Below are 15611 nucleotides of genomic sequence, written 5' to 3'. Positions count from 1 at the left end.
AAAGTATTGCTTGTCGTAAATAATCTCGTAAGCTCATTGCTGTTCTCGTCACGTGGTACGAGCCCAACGGCATTCTCAATCTGTATCTGAACATTGCCTTGCCAGAGAGAGGCCTTGAATATTGTACTCGTCTTCGTGGTGCCGGAATCTGACATTCTCGCTGTTTTCCTTTCAGTATCCTGACGGCATTGTAGTCAGCACGATTTCGGAGTGGGTGGTCGTCCTCACTTTCATGGCGTTCACCGTGTCGTTTGCTGCCGAGTTCCGAAAGTTCAAGCTGAGACTCAACCTGGAGTACATCGCGGAGCCCCTCTCGAGCCGCGCGCAGCTGAAGACGCCAGCTGAGAGCCTCGGTGAAACGAGTCTCAAGGAAGAGTCGCCGACGTCGCAGAAGTGAACGAGCGCTCGCTTTTGCATCTAGTCAGCACGCTGGCCATCTGCACTCTGCGCTCGATAGTTCACGAACGCAGCATTCAGCGAAGCGCCAACGTGGTGATAAACTATCCTTTAGTACGGAAACGGAGTGGGGTGAAACGTTCGCCAATTGTGACATCTGCAATGGCTCATGGGTGGAGTGTGTCTGAACGTCTGTGTTGGTTTCGCACGGTTTCGAAACATTTCCGAGATGTTTATCTTGGCGCTAGCGTGTCGAACTTAGTGTTCTACAATATAACGCTTCAACCCTCTTCGTCCTTGTGAGCACGCCAGATCCTCAGTGGCGTTGAGATGACAGAGTGCATTTTAGGAACACATTATTTTATATGTTATCCATTGTTCGTCATATGATTCAAAGCACACGCACACACACAAAAAGAAAACTGATTTGTCATATTTATTCTTGCAGCATGAACATATCTTTTTAGAAGACACTTCTATCGACGGAAAATTTTCGGAGGCTTTGCGAATCTGGACCCATCCGCCGTGACGAAGCTCAACGGCACTTATTTCGATAATTGATTCAATTTCACTAACTGTTCTGCACTGCCAACCAGAAGTGACGGAAAAAATATTGTCAGTTTTACCCGAAGGCAACGCATTGAAAGCGATGGAATTGTTTAGGGTTGCACTGAAGGCGTCTCAGGAGGTTGGTGTGGTAAGCGTGCGAGTAGCGTTGCAGGTATTAGTTGCAGGTAGAGTGCCTCGATGGCGCACGAGATGGGATTAACGGTAAAGCACGCATAAGCCGCTCGGCGCTGTCGGCGCTCTCGGCGCGTTCCAGTTTCACCTTGGCTGAACTTGAAGGTCAGATTTACAGAACCAGCCGTTTTTCTGGGTTTGTGCCTAGAGTAGTCGAGCTATAGCTCTAATGATGATGTTTGTTTACGCGGAGCCATATTGACGTACTGTGATAAAGGCGGGAAATGCAGTATTGTTATTTTGTTGTTGTTATTCATTAAACTGTTGACTTCGTTTTTCCAAGCGAGTGTTACAGTAAAAATTGAATGCCTCTATGGTGCGTGAGACTGAAGCTTCTTCCTCGTGATGACATTTCTTGACATGCTAGCCTTAACACCAACCAGACAATAATTAGCACGAGTATACTTGTCGCGCCATCTGTGTTTCTCTATGGCACGCGCTATGATTTCTATTTAGATGTTGGGGCATATTTCGAAGCTGATGCCACAGTCACTAAGACACCGCCAGCAGTCATCCTTATGACTCATGGGCAACACCATGCGAATCAGTGAAAAAAGGAAAGTAATTGTAATGGACTTTTTTACGTTGTACAGGTCGTTTTGGCTTTTCCTGCTTTACATTTACCAATATCGTACTCGAGTGGGTGAGCGAAAGAGGGATACATTTCTCAATTTTATTTATTTCTTACACATGCTCACAATGCCTATAGGGTGTTGTAATAGAGGTGTAGTTATCATATTAGGTATTCTAGATCGGTAAAGTAGTAACTCGTACAGCAGGAACGAAAATATAAATAAACGTCAGCCATACGCCAGTGAACATATAAAAATGAAGAGAAGCATTAGCTGCAAAGATACTCTGGAGTAACCCAAACTGCCAATTTAGTACGGTTCGCGCTACAAATGTACTTGAGGTCGTTAAATAGAATTTGACATTTTTAAACAATACCGTGAATGCAGAGGCGGTGGGCCTGCAGGTATGTCATTTGCACCCATCACACGGTTTTGAAAGATATTATCGGCGGCACACGGAGAAATTCAACAAAGCAACGGCCGAGGAAAAACTTTTAGGTCAGAACAGTGACCGCGTAAGTAATTGTTTTTTTTTTGTCTTTTAAATTACTTGCTGCGAAGAACCATGCTGCTTCGGCAGCATGGTTTTTCGGGCCTTGCTGCGACGCGATGCAGCAGATGACGCACGGCAAGCTGCACTAAGCAGCAACGGCTCTTCGCGGGGCGGGCCTCCTGCAAGACGCCATTTGCACGCCTCCATTGCCGAGGAGGCTGCCGCTAAGCAGTTTCTCGCCATAAGTTTACACTTCCGCCCCTTGCATCATCCTAAGTTCCCAGACCCCCGCCCAACCCCCTCATCTAACTACCTTAGAAGCAGAAAAGCCGCATTGCTACTTGCAACTTGACCGATGCCCATGACGCTTTCTTTACTATTCATTTTTCCAGCACGGCACACACTAGATTGTCGAGTAGCCATTGCAGCCCATTCGGAAGGTAACAGGAATTTGTCCATAATTCTTTTTAAGCTACTTCTTTTAACACCAGTACTGCAGTGATAGTATTGGACGAGTACGTCGCAGCAGCAAATTAATCGTGGTAGTTAATTAGCGTATAGACTGCGACGGCTACTCGACCATCTAGTGCCCGCTGTGCTGAAATAGAGAATAGTGAAGAAATTATTGCATCGGTTAAGTCATATTCGAAAAATTGTTTCCAATAACATAGATCATTCGGCATATAATTGCGGTTTACCATTGGATAAAAAGACAAAAAGGATGAAAAAGACATCCTTCACAGTTATCTTGTTAACAGCGGTGTTTTAATAGTGAAATTTCGAAAGTGAGCAGAAATATTCGAGAGAAATGCGTTTTTAATATTGCATGGAATACCGAATTTTTTTCTAACTTAGAATAGAAAGCATCCGTAGAGAAGGACGCAGCGCATATATTACCATGTTGGATTTATGTAATGGCGTTCAGAACCAGACGCACATGAACGGAGGAGCGCAGAATGAGAAACTCAAATAAGGAAGAGGAGGGAAAGAAGGAAGGAAAGGTAGCGAGGTCAACCAGATGCACGTCTGGCATGTTACCTTACACGGAGAAAGGGGTTTAAGGGATGAAAACAAAAAAAGGAGATGGAGGGATTAAGGTACTCTCAGTATGAACACGAGCGATTGTCCATGAGGTGACACGCCCACAATCGGTCACTGAGACTGGTCGATTTCATGAATTGTAGCGGACAAGCTATCTGACGCGCCATGACAATAGCAGTAATGATACAGTATAGTGTTTTACCAGATGCAGGTAGAATGTTGGGTATGTTGAACGAGCTAAGTATGATACTTCAGCTTCGCAGACAAATTTAAAGGCACACCAGCAAACGTGGTGAAGCATTCAACACATAAATAATTTCTAAATTAACGTTAATAAAGAATTAACGCAGAAAGTTGGGCTAATTGGTGTCGATGCATTTGCTGTGACATAGTTACTAGCTCTCTGTCCTGTTCCAGCTTTTCTCCCTTTACTCTTGTTAGCGCTAGTAATTATGTCACAGCAGTCGGTAAGAGCGGCAGCTTTCTATCAGGTGCAGCGAGTGGCGTGGTGTGATGCGATACCACTGCATATTAAAAAGTTGCGGTGACGTTTCAGTTCGTGAAGGCGGGTGACGTGCAAGCGTGTGGGTGCGATAACGCACACGACACTGTCGGCCCTCAGTGCTAGACGACCTACGCTTTTCGTATCGCAGATCGTATTCGAGACAGGGCTCGTGCGGCCGCGCCGAATGAAGGAGCCGCCGCAGTAAGAAGCCCCGTTGTAAACATTCGCTTACTATCTAAACCACCTAGCTAGCATGGTGTGCACGCACAGGCAAACATGAACATTTCACTCGATGACCCGGGGCCGTATCTTATAACGGTTCGGAATACGAACCGTTCGCTTCGCCGCTTACGTCACTAAATGTGCCACTCCCAAGCCGGCGGTGGAAGAAGGGGAGGACGCAACCAATAGATGAGAGGGTGCCACCTCTGAAGTGTACGTCATTATATGACGAGCTGATCGAGGAATTGCAGAATGTTTCTGCTTGCTAAATAAAGGTAAAATATAAATTAAATATTATACGCCAAGTTCTGAAGTATAAACGTGTGGTGCCGGGAGTTTACGCAATGCAGAACTAATTTATTGATGTTATTCCGGTTCATGCTCAGCCGACAGGCGTTATCGCAAGCGTAAATGATTTGGCAGAGCGCAGTGCTATGTCGTCTGCTGCCAGGAGCTCGCACGATGCACGCAACAGAAGGGCACTGCCAGCACTTCTTAAGTAGCGAGCGCGACAAAACCGTGAGCTGGTTCTTAGGACAGCTTTACTAGCCGACTATATCAATTTTCCTTCTTTTTTTGCCCTTCGTCATCGGCTCGGACATTAGTCGCTCACCTCCGCGGTGCCGCTATCCCTGCGATGTGCCCTCCCCCCCCCCCCCCCCCGCCGCGTCGCGTAATAGGATCAATAGAACTTGAAATCGAACATCATGATATGATATACAGGCCCTGCATTGCCTGCGCGAAGTAAATTGGAACAGTGTGGTGCTGACGGTGCGCGCTGTGCCGTGAAATTCAGGAACGAAGCGTGGCACTCCCGAACTAGAGAAAAAAAGCGCAGCCGAATCAGAGATCTGCACAATATCTTCCCATCATGACTCTATAGTTTTATCAGCCGAGCGAAGGAAGCGCTGAACCAGCCTAGGTTGAACCCTTCTGATTGCTGAACGGCGTTCTGCGAGCTATTCACGCTGGCGGTAGCACTGGAAATTCGATCTCACCATGCAAATATCTCCTTGGCATTGACATTGAAGCGGAGGTCACGGGAAAGCTGACCCAGTCTTTCTACCGACCAACACAGTAATTGCGAGAGCAACCTCGTGGACAGTGTCGGCAGCAGAGATCTAGGCCATTCCTATGAATTCTTCGCCTCCGACCGACCTCTGGGAGCTGCAGGCCGGTGGCGATGAACCGCAGCGCGCAATATTCCTTCCTCTGCGTGGAGTGACCACTGGTACGCTTGCACCAGAGTCTCCTCCATTTGATAGCTATCCTGCAAAACGTCCACTTAGAAAGCCGGCAAGGGCGGTGCAACTCATTATCCGTCATTTCTTCGAACGCGCATCGCACTTCCAGCCGTGGCCGACACCAAAAGAGCAACGCCAAGTAGACGACGAAGGCAAGTAATAGCCTCCGAAACAACCAACGCGCGCGCGCGCGACGCCCGCGTGTCTCCGGGGTCGTGCGACCGGCGCGCGCGGCCGGATTCGCAAGCCAACAGCCAAGCCACAGTAACGGAACCCAAAGCAACTACCCCTTCGCCGGTTCCTACGACAGGTTCGCCTTGAAGATGATTGACAGATGCGTGACGTATTCATAAATTGCGATACCGCCGCACTGCCTCTGACGACCTGTGACATAACCAAAACTTTGAACAATCAGGTGAGGCCGAACGAATGGCTCCCCAACCGAACCTCCATAAGATTCGGCCCCTGGATGAACACTTCACTCGATGAACACTCGATGACCGTGGACACTCGCTGTCAAAACGCTGGCGTCAGGAATCGCGTCAGCAGCAGCGAGCGACGTGACCTTCGTGCTGTCCATCGCTTCTATGCAAACTGAACGGTCAGAACACAGCGCACGCAAAGCTACGAGTCGTTGGCCCCCAAAGCAGACCGCTTTCAAGAAAAAGCCCTCGCGACCGCGCGCAACCGCGCCGTGTGAGAGTATGGTGGTACCACTGGTAGGGTAATATCGTTCAGTACCACATGGTGGCACGGTGGTAAGGGGAGCGTTCTCGGATTCTTCCCTCGTGACAGCTAGCGCTTTTGAAACGCTGTCGTTGAGACGACCCGCCTTTGGTCGCAGCGTCTGCGATGAGAGGAGGTGGCAGGTGCTGCAAGTGGTTCCGAACGCGTTGCTCGAGAAAATGGCGCTCGAAGCACCGGTTGGCGTCCGCGTACGGGTAAGGCACTGTGGTAAGTGGGAGCACTCCCCATAGCAAAGTGCAATATAGTGCCGCAAATAAGAACCTCCCAATGCCTGCTCAACGTATTCTTGAATAGTAATTAAGCGGGGCTGGTTCTTAATAAATAGTTTAGTTATCCACTAATAGTAAACATTTCAGCAGCGTAATTTCAGACATATGCGCGCCAGACAATGCCTTTAAAGCGTTAAAAAGAGTATGAAGGACGCCTAACAATTTTTAGCCTCTAATTTCGCGTTGTCGTTGCCCACAGTGCTAATTAAATGTGCAGATGAAATTTGTGGACAAACCGGAGCCAGCACGGAAGCCCAGGCGCCTTCATCGTTCTCTTGCTTCGCGACTTCAGACAAACACCACCGATTTTACGAGCTGTCCAATTACGTTTGCGCGTAAACGAAAACGAAAGAGCGCAGAGAAACTCACATGGAGAGCCTTCTCACAAATACCAAGAGCGACGCGACACAGTGACTATGAGATCCCTGAGCTGTCGAAACCCATGATAAATTTATACCTCTGTCCGAGGAAGCTGAACAGGAGAAGCGGAGGAGGAACAAGTTGGAAGCAGACAAGTGTTCTGGCGGATGGCCGGCTGTCTCTTTCCATTATAATGGTTGCAGTCGCAAATCGTTCTTCAACGCCTTGGTATGCTCCCAAGTTCTCATGCTTCAACGAAGGCACCCGACGCACAGACCAAGCCTCCTCCGTGGCTTCAGTCACCGGAGCCGCTCTTCAGAACGTACAACATCTCTCCGCACTGGCACAACAGCTGCAAGACAGATCCAGCTCCATTGATTCAGTCGTTCAAGGCACCGCGCTTCCAAGGCAAAGTGAAACCACTCGACCGGAATTTCAGAGTTCGAGGATGACCTCGTCGGGTGGGTATGTATCCTGGACTCCGTTGCCATCGCTCACGCCTGGTCAGAACATGTGAAAGGTTCCTTCTTAGAAGGATGTCCCAGCGGCACGGCTAGAGCATGAAATCTTTTTGAAAACGAAGCAGAAAGTACTTGACCCTATTTTCTAGCCAGATTACGGCTGTAAATGGGAAATAAACACATATATTTCCAGCGATGGATCTTTCTTGGACCAAGCACGGCCTTATCTGGATAAAGCTCTGCGGCACGGCGCTACTGTCAGTTGTTGAAGATGGCATTTGTGTTTCACATGTCCACGGCATACGAGAGAGGAAGTGGGATTTGTTTTCTATGGAGCGAAGGAAGAACGCTCACCGAAATTCACAGGGGAATGTAGCCCAGGTATAGGGAAAGGTGTCTCGCTTTGAGAAGTGTGAGGTGGTGGTGTTGCGAGTAAAATGCAAAAATGGCAAAAATGGCGTAAGGTACGCGGAATAGTACGTACATCTGTAATTACCTGTATGTACCTTATAGTGAATAATTAAACATAGTGGCAAAGACTTTGTGTTTCACCCTCGTACTTATTCCTCTTGGTCGAGGTGTAGTGGCGGCGTTACTGTCTGTATTCATAAACCTTCCGAACGCCAACGATATTCACTTCACACAGTTGAGAGCACGCCAGTAAAGCCTGGATGAAGACGTGTCGGTGTATATTTATGAGAAATTACGACTTTTTTATGCTTGTAGCTTGGCCTGTCTTTCACCAGTAACCAGGCAATACGTCATCCACGGCATCTATGGCCCCATTCATGCCGCCATGTTGTCAGTGTTACCATCGAAAACTGCACTGCATAGTGAAACTTCGCGCTACACAAACGGGGCCAAATAAAGATGCACAAGGACGAGCGCTCACGTGTTTTGAGCGCTCGTCATGCGTACCCTTCTTTGTCCCCGTTTGTGTAGCGCGATGTTTCACGATGAATCAATTGCAACTAGGCCGGCTTGCAGTGATTCGCATGGCAGCGAACTTGGCAGATCTCAGAACTCGCCGCCTGACAGCTACTGTGCTCGAGCATGATGTTGACGGGGCTTCCGGGCGGCAACTTGCAAGCTCATCCTTGGAAAGTCTTGGCCACTGTTCCAACGACTCTCCGAAAGCTTCACGACAGCGCGTGCAGTTCCAGTACACGCCCGCTTCCAATGCGGCTCGTCCACGTCGATGGCATTGGAGACTTAAGGGCGCTGGTGGAGGTCGGAGCTGAACGTACGTCGCTGCTTCAACGGCACGCACCTTCGAATATTGATCCATCGACTGATCCTACTGCGCGTAGCCTTCGGGGCAGCGTACTACTGCTTGGCGCTGTGAGCATCCAAATCCATACTGCTGCGGGAAACAAGCTTTCGAATGCAGTCCCGGTCCTCAAGGACTTGCGAACCGACCTTATTCTATATATGCTGACCACTTGTTATCAGGGGATGTGCAGCTAACTTTTGAAGATGGTCAAACCAAGGTCTGCTCACCTAGCTTGTACCCTCCATCAACTGGGAAACCTACGAGTGGGCCTCCTGCCATGAGTCATGCTGAAAACATGCTCCTCTTAACTAGAGAACCAGCCTCAACGACTGCAGTGCTGTGAAAGTGACCCTTCTGTGCGGACACTCTCGGTTCTAGAACGACACACGATGAGTTTTTCTCTGACATTACTTCTGAATTGCCCGGCAATCGCTTGATTCTCCACTGTATTCCCATGGACAGTCACCCGCCATTATGCATACCGTTAAGGCGCTAGGTCGAACAGGAGGTACAATTGCAAGCGAACAAGTGCATGAAATGCTACCAGCGGGCCTTATCAGGTCATCTCGTGGCCCCTGGGCTGTGCCTGTTTTACTCGTTCGGAAAAAGAAGGGTAATCTCCGGTTTTGTGTCGACTATCGAGAACTGAACAAGCATGCGATAACCCACTTTTGCTCACTGCCCCGTATCGATGACGCAATCGACACAGTGCCAGAGTAGAGATATTTTTTTGCCTCTCGACCTGCGTGCCGGATATTGGGCGATAAATGTCGCAGAAGAGGACAAGTTCAAAACAGCCTTCTGTAGTCCTTTGGGACGGCACGTCAAAACGTAGCAGAAAACGTAATTTTGTTGCGCAGAAACTCAGACAGGAACCCCTTTACAGCTGCCCTTTTGTTGGGTGAGCACACAACAAAAAATCTCGACCAAGCAGAGGCTAACATCTTCGCTGTAAAGAAAACGATTATTCGACAATTCACAATAATGTGTTCTCGAATCGCATGCAAATCAAATATGCCACTGAACGTAAAATTCGAAATATTAAGTGTTTGTGCACTACTACTTTATAATTAAAACATCCAATTATCAATCACACATAGCGAACCACTAGCGAATGGTAAACCTTATATTATCTGAACCGTACCCCTGCTCTTAAATATTATGCATAAAAAGATCTGTTCCCAACATTAACATGAATTACTGTATATATATATATATATATATATATATATATATATATATATATATATATATATATATATATATATATATATATATATATATATATATATATATATATGTATATTGTACTGAAGAAGCGACAGAAGCAACCAGCAGCACTTTCATGACATTGAGCGCGAGCGCAGATCGCGAGCTGTTGCCGCAACTGCTCTTATGTTGTACTCGTTTTCAGCCTGCAGTTTGCCATCTATCTATCTATCTATCTATCTATCTATCTATCTATCTATCTATCTATCTATCTATCTATCTATCTATCTATCTATCTATCTATCTATCTATCTATCTATCTATCTATCTATCTATCTATCTATAGTCTGTCTGTCTGTGTTTCCATGTCTGAGAACCATTGCACTTGTAAACTGAAGCATCGTAGCACCAAAGTAAAATCCAGGCAACTGCTGCACTTAAGGCCTCGCAGTTATGTAGAACTGCCATCACTCTTGACACAAGCGTCATGATCAGACGCGAACGACACCAGATTCCTGCCTCTGGACTCGATTGCCGAGCTGTCTGTCTGTCTGTTTGTCTGTCTGTCTGTCCGTCTCTGTCTGTTTGTCTGTCTGTCTGTCTGTCTGTCTGTCTGTCTGTCTGTCTGTTTGTCTGTCTGTCTGTCTGTCTGTCCCTCTCTGTCTGTTTGTCTGTCTGTCTGTCTGTCTGTCTGTCTGTCTGTCTGTCTGTCTGTCCGTCTCTGTCTGTCCGTCTGTCTCTGTCTGTCCGTCTGTCTCTGTCTGTCCGTCTGTCTCTGTCTGTCCGTCAGTCTCTGTCTGTGTCCGTCAGTCTCTGTCTGTGTCCGTCAGTCTGTCCGTCTGTCTGTCTGTCTGTCTGTCTGTCTGTCTCTGTCTCTGTCTGTGTCCGTCAGTCTCTGTCTGTGTCCGTCAGTCTCTGTCTGTGTCCGTCAGTCTGTCCGTCAGTCTGTCTGTCTGTCTGTCTGTCTGTCTGTCTGTCTGTCTGTCTGTCTGTCTGTCTGTCTGTCTGTCTGTCTGTCTGTCTGTCTGTCTGTCTGTCTGTCTGTCTGTCTGTCTGTCTGTCTGTCTGTCTGTCTGTCTGTCTGTCTGTCTCTGTCTGGTGATGCCAGAGGGCATGCGGCGTAGCGCCGTTACGCCAGTGTTTCGACTTTCCTTATTTTTAGGCCGTTGACACGAAGTGAAGTTCTCGACATTTGCTGACTTTAGAATCTGGCTCCTCTAGAATATAGCTTAGTTCATCGTTAGCGAGAAACAATTAACTAGGTTTGATTTAACTAGGCCACCAAAATCTATGAAGCAACTTCGTCCTTGTGCTTCTTTCTGGCTTACCAAGCACCCTCTCGCGCTAAGAGGGGTATCTTTTTTTTCATGTAGTAAAGCGGTAATTTACTAATACGGCTAAGTTTATTTATCTTTTTACGGCCCTTTACAAGAAAGAAGCGCATGATATCCTTAAGCCGACACCACCAGCGTGAACACCTGCTTCTTTACGCAAATAAATGCGCATCCTCCTCCTTCCTTGTGACTCAGCTCAGGAAGCAGGACGTTCGTTCCATAAAGCACGCCATGCTTTTCGTGGTCAATAAAGTGACGAGATATATTCCGGACCGACAACCATACGCTGCTTCCAGTCTCATACGTGACCTTCTGTCTCCACTGAAATTGGTCCCCTCGCCGTTATTGTAGGAGTGGCGATTACAAAAATGTCCGCGCGTGCTCTATCGTATACATCAAACGAAGAGGGCGCGAGCCCATTCACTGACGGCAAACACTTCCTCTATGTTGACTCCGCGTTTTCCTTTCTCCAAGCATCACGAACGTGTTGCTGGTACCTCTGGCAATGACGTACATTCATCGAAAATTAGCTGCTATCAGACCCATCAGCCAGCCTTCCTTACCACTCGTAATAGACACGCCTCATGGCTTGGCTGATCGCTAGAGCAGGTTATAGGAAAGCGCATAGAAATTGTTTTCCGGCAGAAACTGCGCATTTCACGACCGGGCGCAAGGGTAACTGATGATCGCAGCTCAATCTCGCGGCCCATATATAGAGGCAGCGCAAGAACTTCATTATATATACAATTAAAATTAGTCTCCGCTTCAGGCAGATTCAGGGGAGGGGGGGCTGCATGGAAGGTCGCTGTCAATAATCACACCTAAGAAGCGGTGAGACTTCTGGTATGTGATACCCTTGCCATTGAAAGAAACTGGGTGCGGTGTCATGGGTTTGCGCGTAAACGTTATTAACGCGCATTTTTTGATGGGCACACGAAGGCCTTGTTTGCGGAGATACGAGCAAGTTAAGGTAGCTGCGCGCTGAATTCTTGCACACACTTTACGATGAGTCACCGCAGAAGACCAAAGACAAATATAATCAGCACACATTGATAGGTGAATTGTCTAAGGTAATATTTTAGCAAGGCCAAACATAGGTTAAAGCGAATAGGGCTCAATACCCCGCCCTAGCAGCTGTGGAACGCCATGATATGTATGGCCGTCGGGTCATCTTCCTTCCGCACAATAAATGACCTTCTGGTCAAATAGTCGGGATCCACTGAACCATTCGGCCGCCGATTCCAACAACTTAAAATAACTCGAGGACAGCTTCATGTGTGATATTATCGTACGCCCCCTTCACATCAAGAAAGAGGGCCACTGGTAGGCGCTTGAGGCATTTTTGTTGTTGTACGAATGTTTTGAGGTCCATAACATTGTCTATTGATTACCTGCTTCTGCGAAAGCCTGTCGTGGAGTAAGGGTACACATTGTGGCGTTCAAGGTATCATTGTAGGCGGGTAAAGATCATCGTTTCCATTACTTTCCCTAGGCAGCTTGCCAGGACAATAGGGTGATATGACGTAAAGTCGATAGACGACCTTCCTTGCTTCAGTGCCGATGCGAACCTGCTAATTTTTCATAGCTGAGGAACAATGCCTTCATGCCATGAGCGCTTGTAGTAATTCAACAGCTCTGGCCATGCCTCATGTCCAAGATGGGCAAGAGCTACATAGGTGATGACATCTGGCCTTGGTGAAGATGAACGGCAATAAGCCGTTAAAGAAGCGTTCAATTCTTCCAATGTAAATGCAATTTCAATTTCTGGGACGCAAGACACACGGACGACACTCACTTCTTCGGTTTTGGGGGTACACACGCGCCAGCGATCCGCCCACAAATTTCATTCACCATCTCAACTTGCGTCTGGCAGTGATGTATAGTTAAGGCCATGAAAAAATGTCGCTCTTGCGGAGACAAGCGCAGGTCACCAACAGTCCTCCGGGTGTTGAAAGTTGTTGACAAACGTCCAATGATTCACAAAAGGACTGCCAATGCTGTTCCTGCAATTTGTCTACATGGCGCTGGATTTTCTTCTGTGTTCTCCCTGCCATTCTCAGGTCCCAGACTGCCTTCGTGTGCCAGTATCTCCTTTCGGCTCGTCGTCGAAGTGCAGTTAGCCTCTCCAGTTCTACGTTGAATTGGGAACAGTTCACTGTCAACGTTAGAAGGCATGAAGCTTCTGTCCTTGTCTCTGTGATGGTATCCTCCAGGCTGTGGCCAAGGTCTTCTCTGCGTGCACTTTCCAAGTGTAGCTTAAATTTACTCCAGCCGATTTTTCATACTGCATTCGATGAGGAGGCATTGTTTAGCCCCTGATCCGCAAGTATGTAGGAACAGGGTCACTTTCACTTCCATGTGTTTTCATGTCTGAAAACCATTGCACTTGTAAACTGAAGCATCGTGGCACCAAAGTAAAATCCAGGCAACCGCTGCACTTAAGGCCTCGCAGGTATGTAGAACTGCCATCACTCTTGACACAAGCGTCAGGATCAGACGCGAACGACACCAGATTCCTGCCTCTGGACTCGATTGCCAAGCTACCCTACACCACGTGATGCGCGTTCATATCTCCAATCTTATTGCAAAGACCACTGGTATTTAACAATATGTCTCGAAGCCAATCGCATTCAAATCGTCCTAACTGGGATATGTAGACACCGATGAAGGTGAATGGCACTTGCTCCCTTCTTACACGTAGGCAGACATATTGATTGTTATCATGTGGCTGTACTGCATGGCGGGAATGCGTGAGATCTTTGCGGACGTACACAACAACTTTGCCACCCTCCTCGCACGTTGACGAAAGAAATGATTCTTACCCTGACAGTTTGATGTAAGTACGTTGGGTTCGCACATAATGGTTATGGGAATCCGATTTGCAAAAAAAATATATTGATTGAAGGAAAAGATGCGGGACCTCAATCTTCTGGTGTTCCACTGTAAAATCAAAGCTTGTCTTACCTCAGTGCGAAATGACAGTATTGGGTGAGACATGATGGCTACTCAAGGCTTCCAAGTACTGGACGTATATCATCTAGTATCTGCCGTGCACTCTGAGCTGACGTCATCTATAGCTTGTTGAAGAGCATGTGAATGGCGTTCATCAGTGATCGAAACATTATGAACACTTGTCTGTCCTCTTCAGGCAATTTATCGGCGGAGGTTCCGAATTGAAGGTTGCCTATACGTTCTGTGAATTTGCAGGTGGCTGTGGCTTTGACAACCTTAACCAAGCTGCGTCAATTGCAGTGTTGCTTTTCTTCAGCATTCTGGTTCCTATCAGTCTTGAATGGTTTGCGCGACAAGGGAGCTGGAGTAGCGGGGCATGCGACGGACGTGGTAAAGGCACCGGTTTTGTTTCCCGAACGTGGGCGACGATATCGGCACTTTCTGATGGTTTCGGCAGCATCGTAATGAGACGAATTGTCTCTCGCCATTAGTTGTAAGACGTCCAGCTCCATTTTAACGTTTGGGAAATCCGTTGATGAAGCTTCATGGTGCTCATGACAATTCAAACATTTAAGAACAGTGGCTCTGCAATAATCCGCACATTGGGTTTCAACGCAGCGAGAACACACTGCTGCATCCTTGCATACGCTTCTCGCACTACCCAGCTTCAAGCTGTTGAGGCATTGTAGTGGCTTCGATACGAGAGGTCGCAGAGGATGTAGAAAGTGGCCCACCGTCATCAAGGTAGAAAATAAACGAGGCTGCGCAGCTGCAACGTATATCAGCGCACAGTCATTATCTGAGGAATGAAAGAAAAGGCTGCTTTATGGGCATTGTGAGGGCGGGAAAGTGAGATATAAAGAGCTAGTACATGATTAAAGTGTTGCCAGCGTGGCTGAAAGAGCGAGTAATAAGGGGTAAATCTCGTAGAACACAGTCTTCTTGTTCTTCAGCGAGATTCTAGATTAAAAAAACTGCATTGGATTTTGTATTGTGCACTGTAGAAATACTGAACGCCCGGAAGAAATAAGCGGCACTGCCACTGCAATCAGTGAATTAATGTCCGTGTTCTTTAACAGCTGTGAAATTTTTGATGAAGGTCACATACAACAAGTAAGTGCACACGTAATTTGACACGTTGTTCTTAAAGGCGCTGCCCGTATAATTCAACATATACCGGAACACAACAGCCGGAAATATTCCTCAATGCATTTCAGTAATATTTTGTTATAAAACCGTGGTAGAACAGTAAAGAGGGGAGTACTTAACAATGAGAACAAGGAAGCGCCGATTATAATTAAAAGATCAAACACATATAGTATTTTCCGGACTATTGTCCACTGACCATACAAGCTTGAGAGAGAGAGAGAGAGGAATATGGGAAGGCAGGGATGTTAACCAGTCAAGAGTCTGGTTGGCTACCCTACGCTGGAGGAAGGGAGAAGGGGAAGAAAGAGAAGGAGTAGAGACGTGTACCGACAGTACTTGAGCTAAAGCCGCTCGCGCAACCAGACGTTCTGAGAAAGCACAAAGTGCCTTCACGGCCTTCTGAGCCGATGATCGGTGGGGACGGTGCTCTCGTACTGTCTGTTCACTCAGAGGACGATCATCTAATTTGCTAATACAAACTTGAAAGATGAAATGTCGCGGGGTGCTGAATAACTGCGTGTGCAGACTATATATGACTTTATCTCTTCAGATCGAAAGCACGCTTGGAGATAACGAGCCCATGATGCACCTGCGAATATTCCCTTTACGAGCATCAACTTATATGTTCTTTGAAATGTGTTTT

General features: G+C 47.3%; 1 protein-coding gene across 2 annotated transcripts in view; it reads left to right on the top strand.

The window, feature by feature from the left end:
- LOC142579701 (DNA damage-regulated autophagy modulator protein 1-like) overlaps nucleotides 1-1463 on the top strand; it is an 80135-nt gene extending 78672 nt beyond the window's left edge. For both annotated transcript variants that reach the window (XM_075690181.1, XM_075690182.1), the window contains exon 7: nucleotides 176-1463. In XM_075690181.1, the coding sequence (XP_075546296.1) occupies nucleotides 176-397 (222 nt within the window). In that variant the 3' untranslated portion in view covers nucleotides 398-1463. The remainder of the gene's footprint in view (nucleotides 1-175) is intronic.
- The last annotated feature ends 14148 nt before the right edge of the window (nucleotides 1464-15611 follow it).

The sequence above is a fragment of the Dermacentor variabilis genome, chromosome 4 (assembly GCF_050947875.1).
Source record: "Dermacentor variabilis isolate Ectoservices chromosome 4, ASM5094787v1, whole genome shotgun sequence".
In the NCBI taxonomy this organism is placed as follows: Eukaryota; Metazoa; Arthropoda; class Arachnida; order Ixodida; family Ixodidae; genus Dermacentor; species Dermacentor variabilis.
The sequence above is the reverse complement of the archived record's forward strand: the minus strand, read 5'-3'. Positions and strand labels throughout refer to the sequence as shown.